Raw genomic sequence first — 25,755 nt, 5'->3', positions numbered from 1 at the left:
ATGAATAACAATTAATTGCAAAGTCCCTCTTTACCATGCAAATGAACTGAATCCCCCAAAAACTTTTCCACTGCATTTCAGAACTGCCACAAAAGTACCAGCTGACATCATGTCAGGGATTCTCTCATTAACACAGGTGTGAGTGTTGACGAGGACAAGGCTGGAGATCACTCTGTCATGCTGATTGAGTTCAAATAACAGACTTGAAGCTTCAAAAGGAGGGTGGTGCTTGGAATCATTGTGCTTCCTCTGTCAATCATGGTTACCTGCAAGGAAACACGTGCCGTCATCATTGCTTTGCACAAAAAGGACTTCACAGGCAAGGATATTGCTGCCAGTAAGATTGCACCTAAATCAACCATTTATCGGATCATCAAGAACTTCAAGGAGAGCAGCTAAATTGTTGTGAAGAAGGCTTCAGGGAGCCCAAGAAAGTCCAGCAAGAGCCAGAACCGTCTCCTAAAATTGATTCAGCTGCAGGATCAGGGCACCACCAGTACAGAGCTTGCTCAGGAATGGCAGCAGGCAGGTGTGAGTGCATCTGCACGCACGGTGAGGCGAGGACTTTGAGGATGGTCTGGTGTCAAGAAGGGCAGCAAAGAAGCCACTTCTTTCCAGGAAAAACATCAGGGACAGACTGATATTCTGCAAAAGGTACAGGGATTGGACTGCTGAGGACAAGGATAAAGTAATTTTCTCTGAATCCCCTTTCCGATTGTTTGGGGCATCCGGAAAAAAGCTTGTCCGGAAAAGACAATATGAGCGCTACCATCAGTCCTGTGTCATGCCAACAGTAAAGCATCCTGAGCCCATTCCTGTGTAAGTTTCTCAGCCAAGGGAGTGGGAACACAGTCATGAATAAAGAATGGTACCAACACATCCTTCGAGAGCAACATCTCCCAACCGTCCAGGAACAGTTTGGTGACGAACAATGCCTTTTCCAGCATGATGGAGCACCTTGCCATAAGGCAAAAGTGATAACTAAGTAGCTCGGGGAACAAAACATCGATATTTTGGGTCCATGGCCAGGAAACCCCCCAGACCTTAATCCCATTGAGAATTTGCGGTCAATCCTCAAGAGGCAGGTGTACAAACAAAAACCCACAAATTCTGACAAACTCCAAGCATTGATTACGCAAGAATGGGCTGCCATCAGTCAGCATGTGGCCCAGAAGTTAATTGACAGCATGCCAGGGCGGATTGCAGAGGTCTTGAAAAAGAAGTGTTGACACTGCAAATATTGACTCTTTGCATCAACTTCATGTAATTGTCAATAAAAGCCTTTGACACTTATGAATTGCTTGTAATTATACTTCAGTATTTGATCAGTAACATCTGACAAAAATATCTAAAGACACTGGAGCAGCAAACTTTGTTGAAATTAATATTTGTGTCATTCTCAAAACCTTTGGCCACGACTGTATATACTGCGCCTCCTGCCGTCACCATTATGAGTGAGCTGTCCTCATCGATGCTGCTGTGTGCTTTGGGTCATTGTGCAGGTAGCAGAGAGAGCTCTGTACTACTGGAACAACGAGTACATCATGAGTCTGATCAGCGACAACGCAGCCAAGATCCTGCCCATCATGTTCCCGGCACTCTACCGCAACTCCAAGACCCACTGGAACAAGTAAGTAGCCCCTCCTCAAAAACAAGAGCCGTGTTCATTAGGCACCAAAAGAAAGACCACAAACTAAGATATGGGGGGATTACCTGGTCCAGGAAGACATTTTTCATTTTCCGCTGTGACACCTAATAACGGTGACCTTGATCTGCCCTCATAGGCCACTCACTCTAAGATCTCAGAACATGTAGTGTTAGCAAGACCTGGGTTTAAATACTATAAACTTTTTAGCTGCTCTCGATTTAGCTTGTCAGGCTTTTTTTTGTGAGCTTGCCTGGCGCAAAATAACAAGTGGCGAAAGTACACAACCATCTGGCATTACAGGTAGGTTATATCAAACAGATGACCAATAAAACACATTTTGTTCTTTGGAGGCATATTTAACAAAAAATAATAATAATTATGATTAGAAAGTTCAACACCTTTCAAATCAAATTTATTTATATAGCCCTTCGTACATCAGCTGATATCTCAAAGTGCTGTACAGAAACCCAGCCTAAAACCCCAAACAGCAAGCAATGCAGGTGTAGAAGCACAGTGGTTAGGAAAAACTAGAAAGGCCAAAACCTAGGAAGAAACCTAGAGAGGAACCAGGCTATGTGGGGTGGCCAGTCCTCTTCTGGCTGTGCCGGGTAGAGATTATAACAGAACATGGCCAGACTGTTTTATGTGGAACGAGACTTCTTTTAAATATTAAGCTACTCTGAAAGTGCTAGTGTTGACTGCAGGGAGCTCAACAGTGGTTCAGACTTACTTTAGTCATTCACTGGAATCTAATTTTTGGTTTGGGCTGGAGGACAGTGCTCCCCTTTATAGACATGACGGGCAGACTGACTCTCGCTGCTGTCTTTGCCCGTGTGTCTGTCTCTCTGTGCAGGACCATCCATGGCCTCATCTACAACGCTCTCAAGCTCTTCATGGAGATGAACCAGAAGTTGTTTGATGACTGCACACAGCAGTTCAGAGCAGAGAAAAACAAGTAGGTCATCCGAAATGAGAATATTGTAGACCTCAAATCTTGACTACAGATTGTAGTTAGTACATCATATTCTAGTCTTAATGTGAATGATAATATTACATTTCAAATGTGGAACCTGTTCAGTAAATATTCTCATTCAGATTAGCATGTATCAAATCTTGACTAGATTATGATAATATATTTTCTTCCAGATTAGCATGTCTCAAAGTTTAGACCGTATTGTAATGATTATTACATATGCAAATCTGAATGATTATATATCATATATACATTGTAGTGACTGTAGAGAGGGGGGGGGGGTTACTGTAGGGGGGGTTGAGGTTATGATTGTAGATGTTTGTTTCCTCCTATAGAGAGAAGGCCAAGTCAAAAGACCGGGAAGAGGCTTGGATCAAGATTGAGAACCTTGCCAAATCCAACCCACAGGTGTGTGTGTGTGTGTGTGTGTGTGTGTGTGTGTGTGTGTGTGTGAGAAAGAGAGGGACACACAGCAGTGTGTACATGCGTGGCATCTAAAGAGCTGAAGTAGTTTCCTTTCCTTCTTCCCTCTGAGGACTGTTTCCTGTACAGGACATAACCAGTCTTTTCTACCACATGCTCTGCATCACCCTTTCCTGGTTAAGATCAGGAGGTTGATCAGGAGATTGGTTGGGTGCTGAATGATATATTGGCATACGATCTCCGTAGCCAACCCCGTACTAAGTCAAGTGAAATGCCAGTTGACTGAAACCTCTTCCTAAACTGCATTCCTATTTTATATTGCTTCATTTCTGGTCTCAGTAAATACAAACCTAAGGTGGAAGCACCTACTGTGAACTGCATTCCCCATGTCTTGTTTTATTATAGGTAGTCTTCTAGGATGGATGTTGAACAGTCCTAGTATAAGGTAAAAATCTACTCTTAATGACCGTACAAACGATCAGTTGAATTAGTCTCATTCTCACCGCATCATTTTCTACTCTCACCAGATCACTAATAGAAGCCATGACTCCAGCATCCAATTTCAAAACTTTTCTGTTTATCTAAACTCTCTCTCTGAATCTTTCGTCTTTGCATGCGACTTAAGTCTCTTTCTCCCATTTTTTTTCTTTTTGTGTGTTCGTTTCCTGTCACCATTAGACTCTTATCCGTGTTGATTCCACTGGCCTCAACGGTCCAGTAGCAATGACGTCCGATGGTCCATTAACCTATGAAGAAGTTCACAGGTTAAAAAAAGACTGTAACGGAAGAAGTTGCCCAGGTAACTGTCCGTCTTCGGTCTGTCCGTCAGTGCTGATCTTGGATCAGGTCCCCCCCTGCACCTGTCATCTTAATCATTATGATCTACTCTGAGACATGTTATGACATTGGGCCCTGATCACTCTTTTCAAAATGGGTCCTGGACTGTTTCTCCTATAGAGGAGGGATGACTCGTCAACTGTTTCTCCTATAGAGGAGGGATGACTCGTCAACTGTTTCTCCTATAGAGGAGGGATGACTCGTCAACTGTTTCTCCTATAGAGGAGGGATGACTCGTCAACTGTTTCTCCTATAGAGGAGGGATGACTCGTCAATCAGACCATGGACTGAACACTGGAATCAACTACTTTTGTTATTGTCTGTTCTCTCTTCGACTCTCACCTTTCTTTCCTTTCCTTCTGTCTTTCTTTTTCTTTCTGTTAAATGTCATGAGGGTAGTCCTGGTAGCTAACATTTCACCAACTCTTTTCTCACCGTCCTGTTTGGTGCATGGCTGCCTTAGTTCATTAGCATGGCGCATGGTGAGCGGTTTTCTGTCAATTGGTGATTGTCTCTAAACATGACTTTGTAATGTGAAAAAAGGAGTGGTACTTGTGGCAAAAACATAGTAGACCATACCCAGGAGGATACTGTAGTTACAAGCGAAGCATTTTAATTCCATTGGACCGAACTCTCTCTAACACTCTCCCCTTCCCCCGTTGCAGTTACGAACGAGAGACCAGAGGAAAGACCGGCCTATGATGATGCGGCGTAAGTCTGATCTCCCTCAGGACATCTACACCGCAAAAGCCTTGGAGACCCGTCGCCGAGCCGACGTCATGATCACTACCCGCGATGGGCTCTAGGTCTGCCCCTCTCTCTCTAGTTTCCAGTCCCATCTTCTCTCTTTCCTCTAGTGTCCAGTCCCCTCTTCTCTCCACCCTCATCCACACAGCACATTCAGATTACTGGCCCAGTTTCCTCATCGTCGCCAGTACACCCCCTCCCCCTGGATTTCTGCTTTCTCAGGTGTTTCTTTTTGGGGCGGGGCCGCAACTTTCTTTTTTAGTCTTGCCGTCAATTTTTTTTTTGCTTAATCGTGCATAACAGTATCGGCTCATCCCTCCAGGCTCTTACTGTACAAATGAAAATGGGGGAAGTTCCGTTCCACTAGCAACATGACAAGCTCCTATGTTCCCCCATTGAGCGCAGTTGGTAGAATGCACAACAAACGTAGAGAGCAGAAACAGAATGGGGGAGGCTCCTCTCGTTTCCTCTCATGTCAGTTTCTGGTAAGGGGAAACAAAACTAAGAACAGCCATTGTTGGATGGTGGGGGGGGTGACTGGATTGACTTTTGGGATTTTTTGTTTCTTCTCTATTTTATTTTTTATTTTTTTTGTAATACCAGGGACATTTGCCAGTGCCAAGACTGTTTGTTCTTTCTGTGTCTGTTTTTCTGTGTGAGAGAAACCAGGATGACTATCTAGGTAGACAGCCTGCGTCGTTTGCCTTCGTTTTTTGGAGCCTCAGATGATTCAAATGTTTTTTTTTTTTTTTTTTTATAAGCTGAAGAGCAACAGGACTTTCTGAAGTGACTGATCCATCTGTTCTGATGAAGTCACTTTATGACTAGAATGGAGGGAGGACGGGAGGTTCTCTGTGGACACTGGACTCTTTACACCCTACACTTTGTGCCATGCACATTCTTTCGTTGGATTGATTTCCCTTCTGTTGAAGTCCATTGGCAATATGTGAGCCAGATCACAATGAAATATTGACAGTTCAAACAATGGTACTTATTTCATAAGGAGAAACACATTGGGTGGTTGTTCGTCTGCACCCAGTTTGTCATATTCAAAAGCCCTTCTTAGACATGTCAGTCTCCTTAATTCATACATAATGCATGTCCCCAGTTCTTACTGCTATTGGGAAGCTTCATTTAACTCTCAATGGCTAGCTAGGAAGTGTTTGGTTTGACACAGAGTCAATCAAGACACCTGTAGCCACACACACACACTGTAATGCTACGTTATGCAGAACATTCCAGAAACGTTCCAACTGAAATAACATTTATGACACTTTACCTGGGGGTGTCAGTTTGAGGATCACATAATACGTTATTTGGGATGTAGGGTGATGTTGGGCTGTGCAGAATCACAGTTCTACGACTGTAATGAAGTGCTTCTGAAAAACACACCTTGTCCTCAGATGCAGGCTTTTCAGAAGCCCTGGCGCTGCTTGCTAGTCAAGCATGTTCCAGAGATACCCACGGTATCACATGCCCTGAAGCTCCTCCCCCACAGCGGTCTCACATTTCCCCGTGTTGGTTTTTACCCTCCTACCCAGAGGTGCTTTGCTGTGGAGCTGAAAGGACTGTTACTTGTCTTGTGTGAAGTACTGAACAAATGGGGATCAGAGAGCCGTTTATAGAATGGCGGACTGTTACACGATGAGAACAGCAACACTGTTTGGATGACAACCATTTCATGTGACAGTTGAATGAGGAAGAGGTGATTTCAAACCTGAACCTCTTTGGATGATATCTGTAACCGTTAAGAATAAGTCTATTGAAAAAGCACTTCCTGAAACTTGAAAGATGTGACATGTTTGTGTATCTTCAATGAAGCGCTCTTCAGTGTCCCGTTGAGTCTATGTGGTACAGTCTGTTCTGCTTTCTCAAGTTCAGGAAGCTGTCCATTTCCTGGACTGGACAAGGAAACGACCCATAAGTGAGCATTTCAGTGTTAGTCCACGCCTGTTGTTTACGAAGCATGTGACGAATACAATTTAATTGGATTGGGGCCCCATTGTAAATGTTAGTCTTTCTCTGGTACCATTGTTTGAACTTGCAAATCTAGTATGTGTATCCAATCTGTATTGTCTTTTCTGTTTCTAGTCTCTGGCAACTGGTAGCCTGGATGCTCGTTTTAGCATTGTAGCTGCCAATGGAAAAGGCCAATGTTGAAAGACTGACATCCAGGCTTGGCTTGGTAACTACATTATTAATACTTAAATGCAAAAAGGTGTTCATTTAACTACCATGTATCTTTTGTCCTGGACGAATGGCACTCGCCGAAACAATTTGACCCCCCCCCCCCCCAAAAAAAACCCTTCACTTTTATATAACAGTATAATTTGGAAAGATCAGTTTGCTTTTTATTTGTGTTAAAACTGTTGTTGTTTTTTAAGATGCATCAATTACTCGTATGGCAAGTTAGACAACAAATATTTTGGATTGTTTTCCGGAATTGTTTGCTTGGCCTCTGCAGGTTTTTAGTTAGAACATGTACTTTCCAGAATATAATAACTTGACAAGTGTCCTTTTGTCTGTGATCTGTACTATGTGGCTTCATTTAATATTGTACATATGATTTACTTTGTTTTATGTAGTGTTATATCTAGATTAATTTTGTATAAAATTGTCCTCTGTACAGAATAAAACATCAATAGCAATGACAAAGAAGTCAATGTGGCACACAACTTCTCTCTCCCCTGTAACTTTCTGCATTATTAGAAATAACACATCTAATATTTTCTTTAATTCCCAAAATTATCTGTGACCAGATTTCAGTCCGTAGCCTTTTGTGTGCTTTTATCACAATCTCAAGTGGTGTTCATCTGTAATAGAATGAATAAAGAGAATATTTGAATTTTATATTTTCAACCATACATCAATTCTGGAGGCATTTTACTTCACGTCTCAAAACGCAGTTGGTTATTATACGTTTTGACAGTTAAGTGTATATGATTTGATCTGAGGGGAAAATGGATACGGCTAAAAATGATTTCTTCCTCATCACTTACTGTATAGACACCCCTGTTGGGTGGTGGACCATTCTTGACACACACACAGCCAGCAGTGCTGCCTTTCTTGATACAAACCGATGCGCCTGGCACCTACTAGCATACCCCGTTAAGACATTTAAATCTTGCCCATTCACTCTTTGAATGGCACAGTTTTTTAAAAATGTTTATTTTATTTCACCTTGTATTTAACCAGGTAAGCTATTTGATAACAAGTTCTCATTTACAACTGGGACCTGGCCAAGATGAAGCAAAGCAGTGCGACACAAACAACAACAGAGTTACACATAAACAAACGTACAGTCAATAACACAATAGGAAAAAGTCTATATACAGTGTGTGCAAACGGCATGAGGAGGTATGGCAATAAATAGGCCATAGTAGCAAATTAACACTGGAGTGATAAATGAGCAGGTGGTGTGTAAGTAGTGATACTGGTGTGCAAAAGAGCAGCAAAGTAAAAAATAAAATAATATGGGGATGAGGTAGTTAGTCCATCTGTAAATAGCCCATCTATGTACAGCTGCAGCGATCGGTTAGCTACTCAGCTGATGTTTAAAGTTAGTGAGGGAAATGTAAGTTTGGCGGCGTGAGTGAAGGAGGCTTTGTTGCGAAATAGGAAGCCAATTCTAGATTTAATTTTGGATTGGAGATGTTTGATATGAGTCTGGAAGGAGAGTTTAGTCTAGCCAGACACCTAGGTAGTTGTCCACGTATTCTAGGTCAGAACTGTCCAGAGTAGTGATGCTAGTTGGGCGGGCGTGTGTGGGCAGCGACCGGTTGAAAGCACGCATTTGGTTTTGCTAGCGTTTAAGAGCAGTTGGAGGCCACGGAAGGAGTGTTGTATGGCATTGAAGCTCGTTTAGAGGTTAACACGGTGTCCAAAGAAGGGCCAGATGTATACAGAATGGTGTCGTCTGCGAAGAGGTGGATCGGGGAATCACCCGCAGCAACCTCAACATCGTTGATATATACAGAGAAAAGAGTCGGCCGAGAATTGAACCCTGTGGCACCCCCATAGAGACTAGGTCCGGACAACAGGCCCTCTGATTTTACACACTGAACTCAATCTGCGAAGTAGTTGGTGAACCAGGCGAGGCAGTCATTTGAGATTCCAATGCTATTGAGTCTGCCAATAAGAATATGGTGATTGACAGAGTCGAGCCTTGGCCAGGTCGATGAAGACTGCTGCACAGTACTGTCTTTTATCGATCGGTTATAATATCGTTTAGTACCTTGAGCGTGGATGAGGTACACCTGTGACCAGCTCGGAAACCGGATTGCACAGCGGAGAAGGTACGGTGAGAATCAAAATGGTCAGTGATCTGTTTATTAACTTGGCTTTCAAAGACTTTAGAAAGGCAGGGCAGGATGGATATAGGTCTGTAACAGTTTGGGTCGAGTGTCACCCCCTTTGAAGAGGGGGATGTCCGCGGCAGCTTTCCAATCTTTAGGGATCTTGGACGAAATGAGAGGTTGAACAGACTGGTAATAGGTGTTGTAACAATGGTGGCGGATCATTTTAGAAAGAGGGTCCAGATTGTCTAGTCCAGCGGATTTGTACGGGTCCAGGTTTTGCCGCTCTTTCAGAACATCTGCGATCTGGATTTGGGTGAAGGAGAAGCTGGGGAGGCTCGGGCAAGTAGCTGCGAGGGGTGCGGAGCGGGGTTGGGGTAGCCAGGAGGAAAGTATGGCCAGCCGTAGAGATGTTTTTTGAAATTTTCGATTATCACGGATTTACCAGTGGTGACCGTGTTGCCTAGCCTCAGTGCAGTGGGCAGCTGGGAGGAGGTGCTCTTGTTCTCCATGGACTTTAGTGTCCAAAAACCTTCTGAGTTAGAGCTACAGGATGCAAATTTCTGTTTGAAAAAACTAGTCTTTGCTTTCCTGACTGACTTGTGTATTGGTTCCTGACTTCCCTGAACAGTTGCATATCGCGGGGGCTATTCGATGCTAATGCAGTCCGCCACAGGATGTTTTTGTGCTGGTCAAAGGCAGTCAGGTCTGGATTGAACCAAGGGCTATTTCTGTTCTTAGTTCTACTTTTTTGAAAGGGGCATGCTTATTTAAGATGGTGAGGAAATTACTTTTAAATAACGACCAGGCATCCTCTACTGACGGTATGAGGTCAATATCCTTCCAGGATACCTGGGCCAGGTCGATTAGAAAGGCCTGCTCGCAGAAGTGTTTTAGGGAGCGTTTGACAGTGATGAGGGGTAGTCGTTTGACCGCAGACCCATAGCGGATGCAGGCAATGAGGCAGTGATCGCTGAGATCCTGATTGAAAACAGTAGAGGTGTATTTGGAGTTCAAGTTGGTCAGGATAATCTCTGAGGGTGCCCATGTTTACGGATATAGGGTTGTACCTGGTGGTTTCCTTTAATTTGTGTGAGATTGAGGGCATCAAGCTTAGATTGTAGGACTGCTGAGGTGTTAAGCATATCCCAGTTTAGGTCACCTAACAGAAGGAACTCTGAAGATAGATGGGAAGCAATCAATCCACAATCCATGTCTCGATTTGTCTCTAGGCTTAATTGTTTAACCAGTGTTGTCCCCTTCATCTACACAGATTTTTGAAGTGGAATTTAACAAGTGACACAGCTTTCACCTGGATTCACTTGGGTCAGTCTGTCATGGAATGGGCAGATGTCCTAAATGTTTTTTACACTCCGTGTAGAAGTCAATGTACAGCTAACTGCCAAAATAAAGGAAATGCCAACAGTGTCATAATAGTTTTGAGCCAGAACAGTTTTCAATGTGCCTTGGCATAGCTTCTACAAGTGTCTGGAACTCTATTGGAGGGATGCCACAATTCTTTCATGAGAAATTCCGTATTTGGTGTTTTGTTGATGGTGTTGGAAAACAGTCTCAGGTGCTGCTCCTGAATCTCCCGTAAGTGTTCAATTGGGTTGAGATCTGGTGACTGACACACACACACACACCCTTTAAAACCCTTATGCTAATTTTGAGACCCCTCTCTAAGTCACATCTCTTCTAGCCATGGTAGCCAAAATAAATAGGCAACTGGGCAATTTTATACCTGACTCTAAGAATGATGGGATGTTAATTGCTTCATTTAACTCAGGAATCACACCTGTGTGGAAGCACCTGCTTGTATTTGGAAAGTATTCAGACCTCTTGACTTTTACCACATTGTTACATTTTAAAAATATGCTCTAACATATTTTTTATTTATTTTTTTAATCCCTCAATCTACACACACTACCCCATAATGAAAAAGCAAAAACAGGTTTAGAAATTTTTGCAAATGTATCAAATAAAACCATTTAGGTTAAACATTCAGACCATTTACAAAATTCAGACAAGTACTTTGTTGAATCACCTTTTTTTTGTTTGAAGAGTTTCTCCCATTCTTCTCTGCAGATCCTCTCAAGCACTCAGGTTCGATGAGGAACGTCGCTGCACAGCTGTTTTCAGGTCTCCAGAGATGTTCGATCAAGTCCGGCCTCTTGCTGGGCCACTCAAGGACATTCAGAAACTTGTCCCGAAGCCACTCCTGTGTTGTCTTGTATGTGTGCAAGTCATTGTCCTGTTAGACTGGGGAAAAGATTCACCTTCTGAGGTTCTGAGCGCTCTGGAGCAGGTTTTCATCAAGGAGCTCTCTACTTTGCTCCGTTCATCTTTCCCTCAATCCGGACTAGTCTCTCAGTCCCTGTTGCTGAAAAACATCCACAAAGCATGATGCTGCCACCACCATGCTTCACCTTTAGGGATGGTGCCAGGTTTCCTCCAATCTTGGTTTAATCAGACCAGAGAATCTTGTTTCTCATGGTCAGAGTCCTTTTAGGTGCCTTTTGGCAAACCCCCGAGCGGGCTGTCATGTTCCTTTTACTGAGGTGTGGCATCTGTCTGGCCACTCTTACCATAGATGCCTAATTGGTGGAGTGCTGTAGAAATGGTTGTCCTTCTGGAAGGTTCTCCCATCTCCACAGAGGGACTCTGGAGGTCTGTCAGAATTACCATTAGGTTCTTGGTCACCTCCCCCGATGGCTCAGTTTGGCTGGGCGGCCAGCTCTAGGAAGAGTCTTGGTGGTTCCAAGCTTCTTCCATTTAAGAATGAAGGAGGCCACTGTGTTTTTGGGGACCTTCAATGATGCAGAAATGTTTTGATACCCTTCCCCAGATCCCTCGACACAATCCGATCTTAGAGCTCTAAGGTCAATTCCTTCGACCTCATGGCTTGCTTTTCATTCTGACATGCACTGTCAACTGGTGGGACCTTATATAGACCGTTGAGTGCCTTTCCACATCATGTCTAGTCATTTGAATTTATCACAGGTGGACTCCAATCAAGTTGTTGAAACATCTCAAGGATGCTCAATGGAAACAGGATGCACCTGAGTTCAATTTTGAGTCTCATAGCAAAGGGTCTGAATACTTATGTAAATAAGGTGTTTCTGTTTTTAATAAATTGGGAAAAATGTCTACAAACCTGCACCTCAATGTCAGGAAGGTGTCCTGTGTGGCTCAGTCGGTAGAGCATGGCGCTTGCAACGCCAAGCGTCGTGGGTTCGATTCCCGTTGGGGCCACCAATATGTAAAAGAAGTGGCCCCAGCCGACTTGTAAGTCGCTTTGGACAAAAGCGTCTGCTAAATGGGATATATTAGGTGTTCCTAATGTTCTGTACAGTCGGACAGCACCTTGTGCGGACAGCACCTTTCCTGTGACTGCCTTTATACAACTGACCATGATTTTCTTAAATCAAATATCTTTAAGTCAATTTGCATATACTGTCCGTAATACAAATGTAATGATTGTGTAATTGGATTAGTCTCCCTTTCGAGCTGAGCTTGCTATTGAAATTGACCTCTAAGAACTCATTGTAGGTAGCATCATTTGACCACAAGAGGGCCCCAAATAACCTCTTTTGGGGTCTGACTGAATTAATTGTTTTTTTGTTTCAGGCATAAACTAGAATGTAGTGTCATTTCTCATTTTTTAATTTCTCAGGGTCATTTCTGCCTTGTGGTGCGTTTTGGACCTAACTTTAGAATACATTTACAATCAGAAGAATGACGTTTTAACATTCAGAAAAACAAATTGATCAAGCTCAGCCATTTGTTTTTAGGTGCATTTTCCAACCTGTTAGGTGCATAATCCTAACAGGGTGGATATTTTGAGCCTAAATTGTCCATAGCTCTGTGAGCAAGCAAGATTGAGCTAGCATAATTTTGAACACTTGAACAGGATTTTAACTTCTTCATGAAACATATTTTGGTATTTGGTAAAACATTTTATTTTTTAAATAATTTAGCCGGGTTGTAGGTTACGTATAGGACATGTAAACTAACAACATGGAACATTAATCAAACTGAAATTCTGACACTTCCTGTGTCCTTGTCGGAGGAGGTTGTTTTCTTAAATGGCAATTTACAACCAGCTAACAGGATGGAAAGGGACATAGAAAATCTTTTAATAAAATGAATACAATATCGGGGACACAAATCTTAAATAAAATAAATATAAATCATGACAAAAAAACATTTAATGAGAGAGAATTTAACTACAATGATGATTAAGATCTGGGGACATGGCAAAAACGTTATTGATGAGAGAGAATGTAACTAGGAAGTTGATTTAATAAAGCTTAGGGACATGGCAAAAACGTTATTGATGAGAGAGAATGTAACTAGGAAGTTGATTAATAACGCTTAGGGACATGGCAAAAATGCCTACATCCACTGAGAGAAAGTGTGTAAAATTGTTTTTAAGGCAAAGAACACTTCTTTTTACTGACTTTTTATATTTAAATATTTTTGGAATCCCCATTTTATTCTAAATAAGTTAGATGTCCTGGGGACAGAGAAGGCACCGCATAATAGCAATGACCCACCTAACTGCCTGACCATGTAGTGGTTATGGACCCAAAGCCAACACCTAACTGCCTGACCATGTAGTGGTTATGGACCCAAAGCCAACACCTAACTGCCTGACCATGTAGTGGTTATGGACCCAAAGCCAACACCTAACTGCCTGACCATGTAGTGGTTATGGACCCAAAGCCAACACCTAACTGCCTGACCATGTAGTGGTTATGGACCAAAAGCCAACACCTAACTGCCTGACCATGTAGTGGCTATGGACCCAAAGCCAACACCTAACTGCCTGACCATGTAGTGGTTATGGACCCAAAGCCAACACCTAACTGCCTGACCATGTAGTGGTTATGGACCCAAAGCCAACACCTAACTGCCTGACCATGTAGTGGTTATGGACCCAAAGCCAACACCTAACTGCCTGACCATGTAGTGGCTATGGACCCAAAGCCAACACCTAACTGCCTGACCATGTAGTGGCTATGGACCCAAAGCCAACACCTAACTGCCTGACCATGTAGTGGTTATGGACCCAAAGCCAACACCTAACTGCCTGACCATGTAGTGGTTATGGACCCAAAGCCAACACCTAACTGCCTGACCATGTAGTGGGTATGGACCCAAAGCCAACACCTAACTGCCTGACCATGTAGTGGTTATGGACCCAAAGCCACCTAACTGCCAGGTCAGAGTGAAATGAAGGTTTGTTATATTTGGAAAAAATATACATATCAGTCATTTAAAGTGCAAACTCCTCTACTAATGTACCTTGTCATTGTTATTCTATGCTCTAGACCAGCTCTACAAATTAGGAAACATAATTAGATGTGTGTTCCTAGTTCATTTGCATATGTTTTTATTCACATACAATTACTGGTGCCTTCTTTAAGGAGTATAAACCTATTCAGGGCCCCATGTCAGGAGGACTACATAACCAAAATGTTAGCATGTGGAAATGGTGCCAGGGAAACTAAACCGAAGAATGGATTGCTGTCATACCTTGTCCCTAGACTCCTTTCTGGGTAAGGAAACCAATGTGTCATTTTGAAATGTGGGCTTACTATCCCTTTTAACAGTTTTCTATGTGTTATGTGAGAATCACAGCACCTATTTTGTCATACTGGATCTCAGGTTTGTTAGGTAAAGTTGGTGTACCCCCCCCCCCCCCGTTTTTATTTTATTTAAAAGATGTTACATTTACAGTGACATAGTTTTGTAGCTACAGCTCCTATATCATAAAATCTTTTTTGCAGTATTTAATTTCTTGGACACATCATATCAGATCCAACCATACACTAACTAGTGCTTCAACGGCACAGGAAGAGCCAAGCAATCAGCAGGAAAAGGAGTTTCACAGAAACACATTTTCCACTACGCCCTACTTGCACTTTGCCACACCAGGCCAAATAGGATATTTCATAATTGCTCTGCATTTTCTGGATTGGATTTGACTGACAAATGTCAGTATTGATACCAGTCTGCATCCACATGCTTGATGGATTACATCCTATATCACTACTAAGGACTTCGAATGAGAGTGGTTTTGAACTGTAGATTACAGCTTATCTATTTTCTCAGTAGAGTATTAATTACTGCGCATTTTTAAGGTCAAGTTTGAGAAGTACATCTACAGAACCAGTCTAAAGTTTGGACCCACCTACTAATTCAAGGGTTTTTCTTTATTTTTTTACTATTTTCTACATTTAAGAATAATAGTGAAGACAAAAATGAAGTAAGTAACACATGGAATCATTTAGTAACCAAAAAAGTGTTAAACAAATCTAAATATATTTCAACATTTTTATTTCAGGAACTTTGAAAGTGTAGTCACAAAAACCATTAAAAATAATGAAAAACTCTTGTCAACTTTTGACTGGTGGTGTGTGTGTGTGTGTGGTGCATTTAAAGTGAGTCCCAACACACAAAAAGAGGTGAAAAAGAAAGGAATGTAATCATCAAATCAAAAGACGGAGCATATGTCAAGCTTGACGGGAGCAGCGTGGCGCTACACTTTGGTTCTGGTGGGTATTTGGCATGTGAAGGCCCCCAAGATGGAAAAAAATCTTAGTTTTATTCAAGTTTACCAGGATCTTTACCAGTGCTTTGAGAGACTAGTCAAGGATCATATCACCTCCACCCGACCTGACACCCTAGACCCACTCCAATATGCTTATCACTCCAATAGGTCCACAGACGACGCAATCACACTGCACACTGCCCTAACCCATCTGGACAAGAGGAATACCTATGTAAGAATGCTATTCATCGACTACAGCTCTGCATTTAACAACATAGTACCCTCCAAACTCGTCATCAAACTCGAGACCCTGGGTCTCGACCCCACCCTGTGCAACTAGGTCTTGGACTTTCTGACGGGACGCCCCCAGGTGGTGAGGGTAGGAAACGACCTCTCCATCCCACTGATCCTCAACATTGCCCCCCCCCCCCACAAGGGTGCGTTCTCAGCCCTCTCTTGTACTTCCTGTTCACCCATGACTGCGTGGCCATGCACGCCTCCAACTCAATCATCAAGTTTGCACACGACACTACAGTGGTAGGCTTGATTACGGACAATGACGAGATGGCCTACAGGGAGGAGGTGAGGGCCCTCGGAGTGTGGTGTCAGGAAAATAACCTCACACTCAACATCAACAAAACAAAGGAGATGATTGTGGACTTCAGGAAACAGCAGAGGGTGCACCCCCCAATCCACATCGACGGGACAGTAGTGGAGAAGGTGGAAAGTTTTAAGTTCCTCGGTGTACACATCACGGATAAACTGAAATGGTCCACCCACACAGACAGCATGGTGAAGAAGGAGCAACAGCGCCTCTTCAACCTCAGGAGGCTGAAGAAATTAGTTAGATTTCTTGTTAGATATTACTGCACGGTCGGAACTAGAAGCACAAGCATTTCGCTACACTCGCATTAACATCTGCTAACCATGTGTACGTGACCAATAAAATATAATTTGATTGGATCCCATTCGGGCTTTTCCTTGCCCGAGCAACATTCCAACCGCTAATGCACCACTATCTGGGGTTGCTGAGCAAATCAATAAATCTCTATTTATATAAAGTGAGGCTCCAAAAGTATTGGGACAGTGACACATTTGTTGATGTTTTAGCTCTGTCCTCCGGCTCTTTCGATTTGAAATTATACAAAGACTATGAGGTTAAAGTGCAGACTGTCAGCTTTAATTTGAGGGTGAACTGTTTTAGAAATTACAGCACTTTTTTTGTACCCCCCCATTTTAGGAGACCAAAAGTATTTGGACAAATTCACTTACAGTATATGTGTGTTAAAGTAGTGCAAGATCTTGTATTTTGTCCCATTGTATGCAATGACTACATCAAGGTTGTGATTCTATACATTTTTTGGATGCATTTTCTGTTTGTTTTGTTTGTGTTTCAGATTATTTTGTGCCCAATAGAAATTAATATTAAATTATGTATTTTGTCATTTGATTAACTTTAATTGTAAAATATTAATGTTTCTAAACACTTCTACAATAATGTAGATGCTGATCATTGTGATTGCTGATCATTCTGAATGAATAATGGTGAGTGAGAAAGTTAGACGCACAAATATCATACCCTCAAGACATGCTAGCCTCTCACCATTACAATAACAGGTGAAGTTAGCATTTTGGGGGGGATGGGGGGGGGGGGGGTGATAATTGTGCCTCTAACTTTTTGTTAATTTACAATTTTTTTTCACCTTTATTTAACCAGGAAGGCTAGTTGAGAATAAGTTCTCATTTACAACTGCGACCTGGCCAAGATAAAGCAAAGCAGTGCGACACAAACAATGACAGAGTTACACATGGAATAAAAAAGAGTACAGTCAATAACACAATAGGAAAAAGTCTATATACAGTGTATGCAAATGGCGTGAGGAGGTAAGGCAATAAATAGACCATAGTAGCGGAGTAATTACAATTTAGCAAATTAACACGAGTGATAGATGAACAGATGATGATGTGCAAGTAGAAATACTGGTTTGCAAAAGAGCAGAAAAGTAAATAAAAAATATATGGGGATGAGGTAGGTAGATTGGGTGGGCTATTTACAGATGGGCTATGTACAGCTGCAGTGATCGGTTAGCTGCTCAGGTAGCTGATGTTTAAAGTTAGTGAGGGAAATATAATTCTCCAGCTTCAGCAATTTTTGCAATTCATTCCAGTCATTGGCGTCAGAGAACTGGAAAGAAAGGCGGCCAAAGTAGGAGTTGTCTTTGGGGATGAGGGTTGAGATATACCTGCTGGAGCGCCTGCTTCGGGTGGGTGTTGTTATTGTGACCAGTGAGCTGAGATAAGGCGGAGCTTTACCTAACTTCCTCACTTGTTATGGGTATGATTTTAATCATTAAGGACTGGGGAGTTTTTCTGAATAAACAATACATGGAATGGACCTAAAGCACAAGCAAAATCCTAGAGGATAACCTGATTCAGTCTGCTTTCTAACAGACACTAAGTGATTAATTCCCCTTTCAGCAGGACAATAACTTAAAACACAAGGCCAAATTTACACTGGAGTTGTTTACCAAGAAGACAGTGAATGTCCCTAAGCAGCTGAGTTACAGTTTTGACTTAAATCTTCTTGATAATCTGTCAATACCTGAAAATGGTTGTCTAGCAATGATCAACCAACATTTTAACAGGGCTTGAAGAATTTAGAAAATAATAATGGGCAAATGTTGCACAGTCTAGGTGTGGAAAGCTCTTAGAGACTTACCCAGAAGGACTGTAAAACTGTAATCACTGCCAAAGGTGCTTCTACAAAGTATTGACTCAGGGGTGTGAATACTTATGCGAATGAGATATTTCTGTATTTCATTTTCAATTACATTTGCAAACATTTCAAAAAACATGTTTTAACTTTGTCACTATGGGGTATTGAGTGTAGATGGCTGTAACACGTCAACATATGAAATAAATCAAGAGGCATGAATACTTTCTGATGACAGTGTACGTAGTAGTGCTATTGCAGGTTGTTGAAGGGTATAATGGGTCTCTACACTTGATCATGGTTTTGGACGATCCACTCCAGTGCCTTTAGGGTCAGCTATGGTGAACATGTAGAAAAACACCAAAAGGGATAACTTGTTTCTACACTAATCTGTGATTTTTACTATCACCGGGGCAGGGACACATTGAGACACGCACTCTACATAGAGTGGATCAGCACCACCGCGTCACTTCCCAGCTCAAAGTAACATAAGGAACACTCAGCAAATAGCAAACAAACCAAGCATTTCATCTGTTAATATCCCAAAGCAGAGTATCCCTCATTGTCCAAATGTCATCATGTTAGAGTAATGCCACCGGAAAATCCCTAGTCTAGCTTCTAATCTCATATTTGACTGTAGTCTTTCCAAGATTTACCAGAGTGAACACAGATTAGGATTAAATAACAGGAAATGGACCATATTTATGCGCTTTATAATTTATTCTGTTTTTTGCTTTTTAAATTTTGCTGTCCCAATGTGAACCTTTCATTTACATTGGGCTAGCGGGATTGTATCAATGTATGTTGCATATTGCAACATTAATTAGTCATTAATTAGTCATGGTAAAATGCTATACAATTTCCTGGGGCATAAATTAGTACCCGTAATGAACCACAAAATGATTGTTCTGGGGTGGTAATGAATATCATGTCCTGGGAAGATGCTATTCTTGTTTGCTATACATTTACCATGTGCAGGTCACCAAGCCTTTTGAAATTGAATTTAACCAATCCCACTCTTCACTTTGCAGAAGGCTTCTGGGGCTACAACTTCACGTCATAGTACCACAGTTTCTGAAAAACATTCTCTAAATGCTGTAGGCGGGTCTCAAAATCTGATGAATAGACAATTCCATAATTACCCATGACCACCTCTGAAGAATAATTTTGTGGTTTATTATGGATACTCATTTATACCCAGGAAATTGGATAGCATTTTACCATTATTTGTGAACTAATTGATGTTGCAATATACAATATATAATCTTCCAATCCCACTAGCCCAATTAAAATTCAAGGTTCACATTGGGACAACAGAATGTAAGATAAATAAATTATAAAGCGCATAAATATGGTCAATTTCCTGTGATTTAATCCTAATCTGTGTTCACTCTGGCAAATCTAGGAAAGACTACAGTCAAATATGAGATTAGAAGCTAGACTAGTGGGGATTTTCCGGTGGCATTACTCTAACATGATGACATTTGGACAATGAGGGATACTCTGCTTTGGGATATTAACAGATGAAATGCTTGGTTTGTTTGCTATTTGCTGAGTGTTCCTTATGTTACTTTGAGCTGGGAAGTGACGCGGTGGTGCTGATCCACTCTATGTAGAGTGCGTGTCACAATGTGTCCCTGCCCCGGTGATAGTAAAAATCACAGATTAGTGTAGAAACAAGTTATCCCTTTTGGTGTTTTTCTACATGTTCACCATAGCTGACCCTAAAGGCACTGGAGTGGATCGTCCAAAACCATGATCAAGTGTAGAGACGCATTGTAGCCTTCAACAACCTGCAGTAGCACTACTATGTACACTGTCATCAGAACGTATTCATGACTCTTGACTTATTCCACATGTTGACGTGTTACAGCCATGTCACGTCTAATCAAGGTGGGTGGAATCAGGCACAGAGAGCAGATAGCGATATAAAGTTTTATTCTCCGGTGAACAAACTAAACAACGGTCAACCCAAATACAGACAGGGTGAAATATCCAACACAGGATAAAGACTAACCGGAGAATAACAAACAGCAAACACCGACAGACAAAATGAATGACAAAATAAACAATCCCGCACAAAACAAGGGCGGGACAACCTACATTAAATACAGACACTAATTAACTAAACAACACACAGGTGAAACCAATTAGACAAAACCAACAGATACACAAAAAAGGGATCGGTAGTGGCTAATAGGACGGTGACGACAACCGCCGAGCACCGCCCGAATGGGCAGGAGAGCCAACTTCGGCGGAAGTCGTGACAAGCCATCTACACTCAATACCCCATAGTGACAAAGTTAAAACATGTTTTTTGAAATGTTTGCAATTGTATTGAAAATTAAATGCTGAAATATCTCATTCGCATAAGTATTCACACCCCTGAGTCAATACCTTGTAGAGGCACCATTGGCAGCAATTACAGCTGTGAATGTTTCTGGGTCAGTTTCTAAGAGATTTCCACCCATGGATTAGGCAACATTTGCTCATTACTATTTTCAAACCTCTTCAAAGTCTGTCAAATTGGTTGTTGATCATTGCCAGACAAACGTTTTTATTTCTGGCCATAGTTTTTCAAGTAGACTTAAGTCAAAACTGTAACTCGGCCTCTCAGGAACATCAAATCAAACGTTATTTGTCACATGCGCCAAATACAACAGGTGTAGACCTTACAGTGAAATGCTGAATACAACAGGTGTAGACCTTACAGTGAAATGCTGAATACAACAGGTGTAGACCTTACAGTGAAATGCTGAATACAACAGGTGTAGACCTTACAGTGAAATGCTTACAAGCCCTAACCAACAATGCAGTTTAATACAATTTAAAAAAATACCTTAAAAAAATTATGAATATGAAATAAAAGTAACAAATGATTAAAGAGCAGCAGTAAAATAACAACAGCGAGGCTATTACAGGGGGTACCGGTACAGAGTCAATGTGCGGGGGCACCGGTTAGTCGAGGTAATTGAGGTAATATGTACTTATATGTGGAGTTATTCAAGTGACTATGCATAGACAATAACAGAGAGTAGCAGCAGCGTAAGCAACACTAGTGTAGATTTGGCCTTGTGTTTCAGGTTGTTGTCCTGATGAAAGGTGAATTTATCCCCCAGTGTCTGGTGGAAAGCAGACTGAACCAGGTTGTCCTCTCGGATTTTGCCTGTGCTTAGCTCTATTCCGTTTATTTTTTATCCTGAAAAACTACGCAGTCCTTAACGATTACAAGCATACCCATAACATGATGCAGCCACTACCATGCTTGAAAATTTGGAGTGTGGTACTCAGTAATGTGTTGTATTGGATTTGCCCCAAACACAACACTTTGTATTCAGAACAGAAAGTGAATTGCTTTACCACATTTGTTTGGAGTATTATTTTACTGCCCTGTTGCAAACAGGATGCGTGTTTTGGAATATTTTTATTCTGTACAGGCTTCCTTCTTTTTGCTCTGTCATTTAGGTTAGTATTGTGGAGTAACTACAATGTTGTTGATCCATCCTCAGTTTTCTCCTATCACACCCATTACACTCCGTAACTGTTTTAATGTCACCATTGGCCTCATGGTGAAATCCCTGAGCAGTATCCGTCCTCTCCGGCAACTGAGTTAGTAAGGATTCCTGTATCTCTGTAGTGACTGGGTGTATTGATACACCATCCAAAATGTAATTAATAACTTCACCATGCTCCAAGGGATATTCAATGTCTGCTTTTCTTTAAATTTCCGCATCTACCAATAGGTACCCTTCTTTGCGAGGTATTGGAAAACCTCCCTGGTATTTGTGGTTAAATCTGTGTTTGAAATTCACTGGTCGGCTGAGGGACCTTACAGATAATTGTACTCTATGTGTGAGGTACAGAGGTGAGGTAGTCAATCCAAAATCATGTTAAACACTATTATTGCACAATGAGTGAGTCCATGCAATTTATGCGACTTGTTAAGCAAACTTTTACTCCTGAACTAATTTAGGCTTGCCATAAAAAAAGGGGTTTGAATAATTATTGACTCAAGACATTTCAGCACTTAATTTTTTATTATTTTGTAAAAATGTTGAAAAACAAAAAAGAATAATTTTAGATTCAGGCTGTAACACCTCAAAATGTAAAAAAAAAGTCTAGGGGTGTGAATACTTTCTGAAGGCACAGTAAATCATCCATATCAAGTGCTTGAGTTGCTCTTTGGATTGGAAATACCCCTGAACTGCATCCATTATCAAGTAACTCAGCAAACCAAATTCTCTAGCTGACGTGAACGTCATGTTTCTAACATTCTCAGAATGTCTGTGGGATAACGTTTTGGCAAATCCGTATAGGGGACCCAACCAGAAAGTCCTTAAGGCCTCTGTCCCAGTACCCTTGGACTGTACATCAAAGAAATGTATCACAGGAATCCTGTTTAAGGTGCAGTTGTGAAGTCCACTCAGTGTGGCTTTCTAGTACAGAGTGTGGTAGTCAGAAGGATTTAGAAGTGAGGGACAATGCCCTGCCTGTGCAGATGGAGCCAGTACCTGCCAATATGTGAAAGCTGAGAGCCTTCAGGATGTTGGTTGAGGAGTGTCCTCACTCTCTGGCATGTAGTATCCTCTTGCAGGGTTCACAGGCGTTTGGGTGATCTTGGGTATAATCACAATCCAGGTGAATGCCAAAGGGCAGAGACTGGTGGAGACCCTGAAGAACCTCTTTCAAACTCCAAGTAAAAGGCACAACAATGGGCTCCTCAACACTTAATGCTGGTTTATACTTGGTCTACTGACCTCTGTTTAAATTCTAATGGTATACAGACTGATTTAAGATTGTTTCAATTAAATGGTCTACAGACTGATTCAAGATTGTGTGGCAAAGAAGGGGGTCGAGTGGTAAATGGCAGATATGTGAGAGCAGAACTAATAAACGGGCTCTGCCCGATCACAAAAATGGCTACCCCTGTCAGAACTACAGATCACAAAATGGCCGACCACCAAAACTACAAGTCCCAGAAGCAAGGGGAACCCTCAGAAGGTGGAGCCAACCCACAGATAAAGGGTCAAGAAAAACCAGGAAGAGGAGAAGAGAGTGCTGGAAGGATCTATGAACAATAGAGAAAGAGACAATAGAGATTGGCTGGATTTACCGTGTATGAGCTGGACTGTTTTGGACTTACCTGTTGGCGTTTGGACCTGGACCTACCGAGAACCCGATTCGTGTACCGAACCCTGCTATCCTTGACCTCGCCTACGGCCTGGGTGGACCAGGACGGAGAAACAAACACACAGGTACTGTCCTGTTCGAAAGAACTCTCATTCTTGGGTGATTTGGTGACAGTTTACCACTTAGTTTGTGACAAACGCTCCTAACCTTGAAGAGGTTTGCCAAAATTGTTTAAATTGTAAATCAATTTGTTTAAATTCCAATGGTACACAAACTGATTTACAATTTAAACCATCTTAAATCAGTTTGTAGACCATTAGAATTGAAATTGTTTATTGGTGTTAAAAGAGAGCAGGTATGCTATTTGGACCGCAAGGCTGCTAATGTCATGCAGAATGTCGTATTTGTGTTTATACTTTTGGCAATCATTATTTTACAGCTTGGTAATTACTACCTAATAACCAGGTAAATACCTGTCAAAAAGTAAAGGCATGGTAACTATTCAGTCCCAAACTTAATTACTAGGAACCAAGCAAGTAAGTACTACATACATACTTAGGAAAAATGTAATGAAATAGTATATTTTTGTTCCAAAGGTTAGTATTGAGGACTTTATAAGTACATACCTAGTCACAACATCTATGTGATATTTTATTTAGTTATTACCATGTACTTAAATATAAATACACTACTGTTCAAAAGTTTGGGGTCACTTAGAAATGTCCTTGTTTTTGAAAGAAAATCACTTTTTTTTGTCCATTAAAATAACATCAAATTGATCAGAAATATAGTGTAGACTTTGTTAATGTTGTTCATCATATATGCATAGTCACTTTAACCATATCTACGTGTACATACTACCTCAATCAGCCTGACTAACCAGTGTCTGTATGTAGCCTCGCTACTTTTATAGCCTCACTACTGTATATAGCCTGCCTTTTTACTGTTGTTTTATTTCTGACTTACCTAACACCTTTTTTGCACTATTGGTTAAAGCCTGTAAGTAACCATTTCACTGTAAGGTTGTATTCGGCGCACGTGACAAATAAACTTTGATTTGATTTGAAATTACTATTGTAGCTGTAATCTGCAAATTTTTATTGGCCAGTCTGAGATATGGCTTTTTCTTTGCAACTCTGCCTAGAAGGCCAGTATCCCGGAGTCGCCTCTTCACTATTGACGTTGAGACTGGTGTTTTGCGGGTACTATTTAATGAAGCTGCCAGTTGAAGAATTGTGATGCGTCTGTTTCTCAAACTAGATACTAATGTACTTGTCCTCTTGCTCAGCTGTGCCCCGGGGCCTCCCACTCCTCTTTTTCCTATTCTGGTTAGAGCCAGTTTGCGCTGTTCTGTGAAAGGAGTAGTACACAGCGTTGTACGAGATCTTCAGTTTCTTGCATGGAATAGGCTTCATTTCTCAGAACAAGAATAGACTGACGAGTTTCAGAAGGAAGTACTTTGTTTCTAGACATTTTCAGCCTGTAATCAAACCCACAAATGCTGATGCTCCAGATACTCAAGTAGTCGAAAGAAGGCCAGTTTTATTGCTTCTTTAATCAGAACAACAGTTTTCAGCTGTCCTAACATAATTGCAAAAGGGTTTTCTAATGATCAATTAGCCTTTTAAAATCATAAACTTGGATTAGCTAACACAAGGTGCCACTGGAATACAGGAGTGATGGTTGCTGATAATGGGCCTCTATATGCCTATGTAGATATTCCATTAAAAATCAGCCGTTTCCAGCTACAATGGTCATTTACGACATTAACAATGTCTACACTGTATTTCTGATCAATTTGATGTTATTTTAATGGACAAAAATGTGCAAGGAAATGTCTAAGTGACTCCAAACTTGTGAACGGTAGTGCACCTTCAAGTCAATCATCCAGACGGTGGTATTCTCTCAAGATATTTCTGTGTACTTTGCCTTTAGTTCCCATGTTTGTATTGACATAAAGTGGTGTCTGTCTCCAGGTGGATAGAAACATAGTTACTGGAGAAATACCACCTCATTGGATGACTCCTTCTAATCAAGACAGCAGGAAATCTGTCTGTGATCGTTCCTTGTTGTTTAATGGGACCATTTTCATCCTTACAGGGTAGGTAAAGGGGAAGAGGGCAGTAAAATAAAGTCATTTTAATACCAGATACCTGCTAGTCAACTAATACACTTTTTAATTTACTTTTTTTTACCCGTGATATCCAATTGGTAGTTACATCACTGCAACTCCTGTATGAACTCGGGAGAGGCGAAGGTCGAGAGCCATGCGTCCTCCAAAACATGACCCCGCCAAGCCGAGCTGCTTTTTGACACACTGCTGGCTTAACCCAGAAGCCAGCTGGCAACCGAAGTCAGCGTGCATGCGCCCGCCGCCACAAGGAGTCGCTGGAGCGTAATGGGATAATGACATCCCAGCCAGCCAAACCC

General features: G+C 41.6%; 1 protein-coding gene across 3 annotated transcripts in view; it reads left to right on the top strand.

Moving 5' to 3' along the window:
• The window catches only part of LOC135508466 (serine/threonine-protein phosphatase 2A 56 kDa regulatory subunit gamma isoform-like), a 61,431-nt gene extending 53,939 nt beyond the window's left edge, over window positions 1–7,492 (top strand). For 2 of the 3 annotated variants that reach the window (XM_064928672.1, XM_064928674.1), the window contains 4 exons: window positions 1,503–1,630; window positions 2,502–2,603; window positions 2,957–3,029; window positions 4,547–7,492. In XM_064928672.1, the coding sequence (XP_064784744.1) occupies window positions 1,503–1,630; window positions 2,502–2,603; window positions 2,957–3,029; window positions 4,547–4,687 (444 nt within the window). In that variant the 3' untranslated portion in view covers window positions 4,688–7,492. Of the gene's footprint in view, window positions 1–1,502; window positions 1,631–2,501; window positions 2,604–2,956; window positions 3,030–3,449; window positions 3,490–4,546 lie in introns of all 3 variants that reach the window. The other variant, XM_064928673.1, reaches the window with a different exon arrangement.
• The last annotated feature ends 18,263 nt before the right edge of the window (window positions 7,493–25,755 follow it).

This window comes from Oncorhynchus masou, chromosome 21 (assembly GCF_036934945.1).
Source record: "Oncorhynchus masou masou isolate Uvic2021 chromosome 21, UVic_Omas_1.1, whole genome shotgun sequence".
Taxonomy (NCBI): domain Eukaryota; kingdom Metazoa; phylum Chordata; class Actinopteri; order Salmoniformes; family Salmonidae; genus Oncorhynchus; species Oncorhynchus masou.
This window is presented reverse-complemented; position numbering and strand designations above follow the sequence as displayed.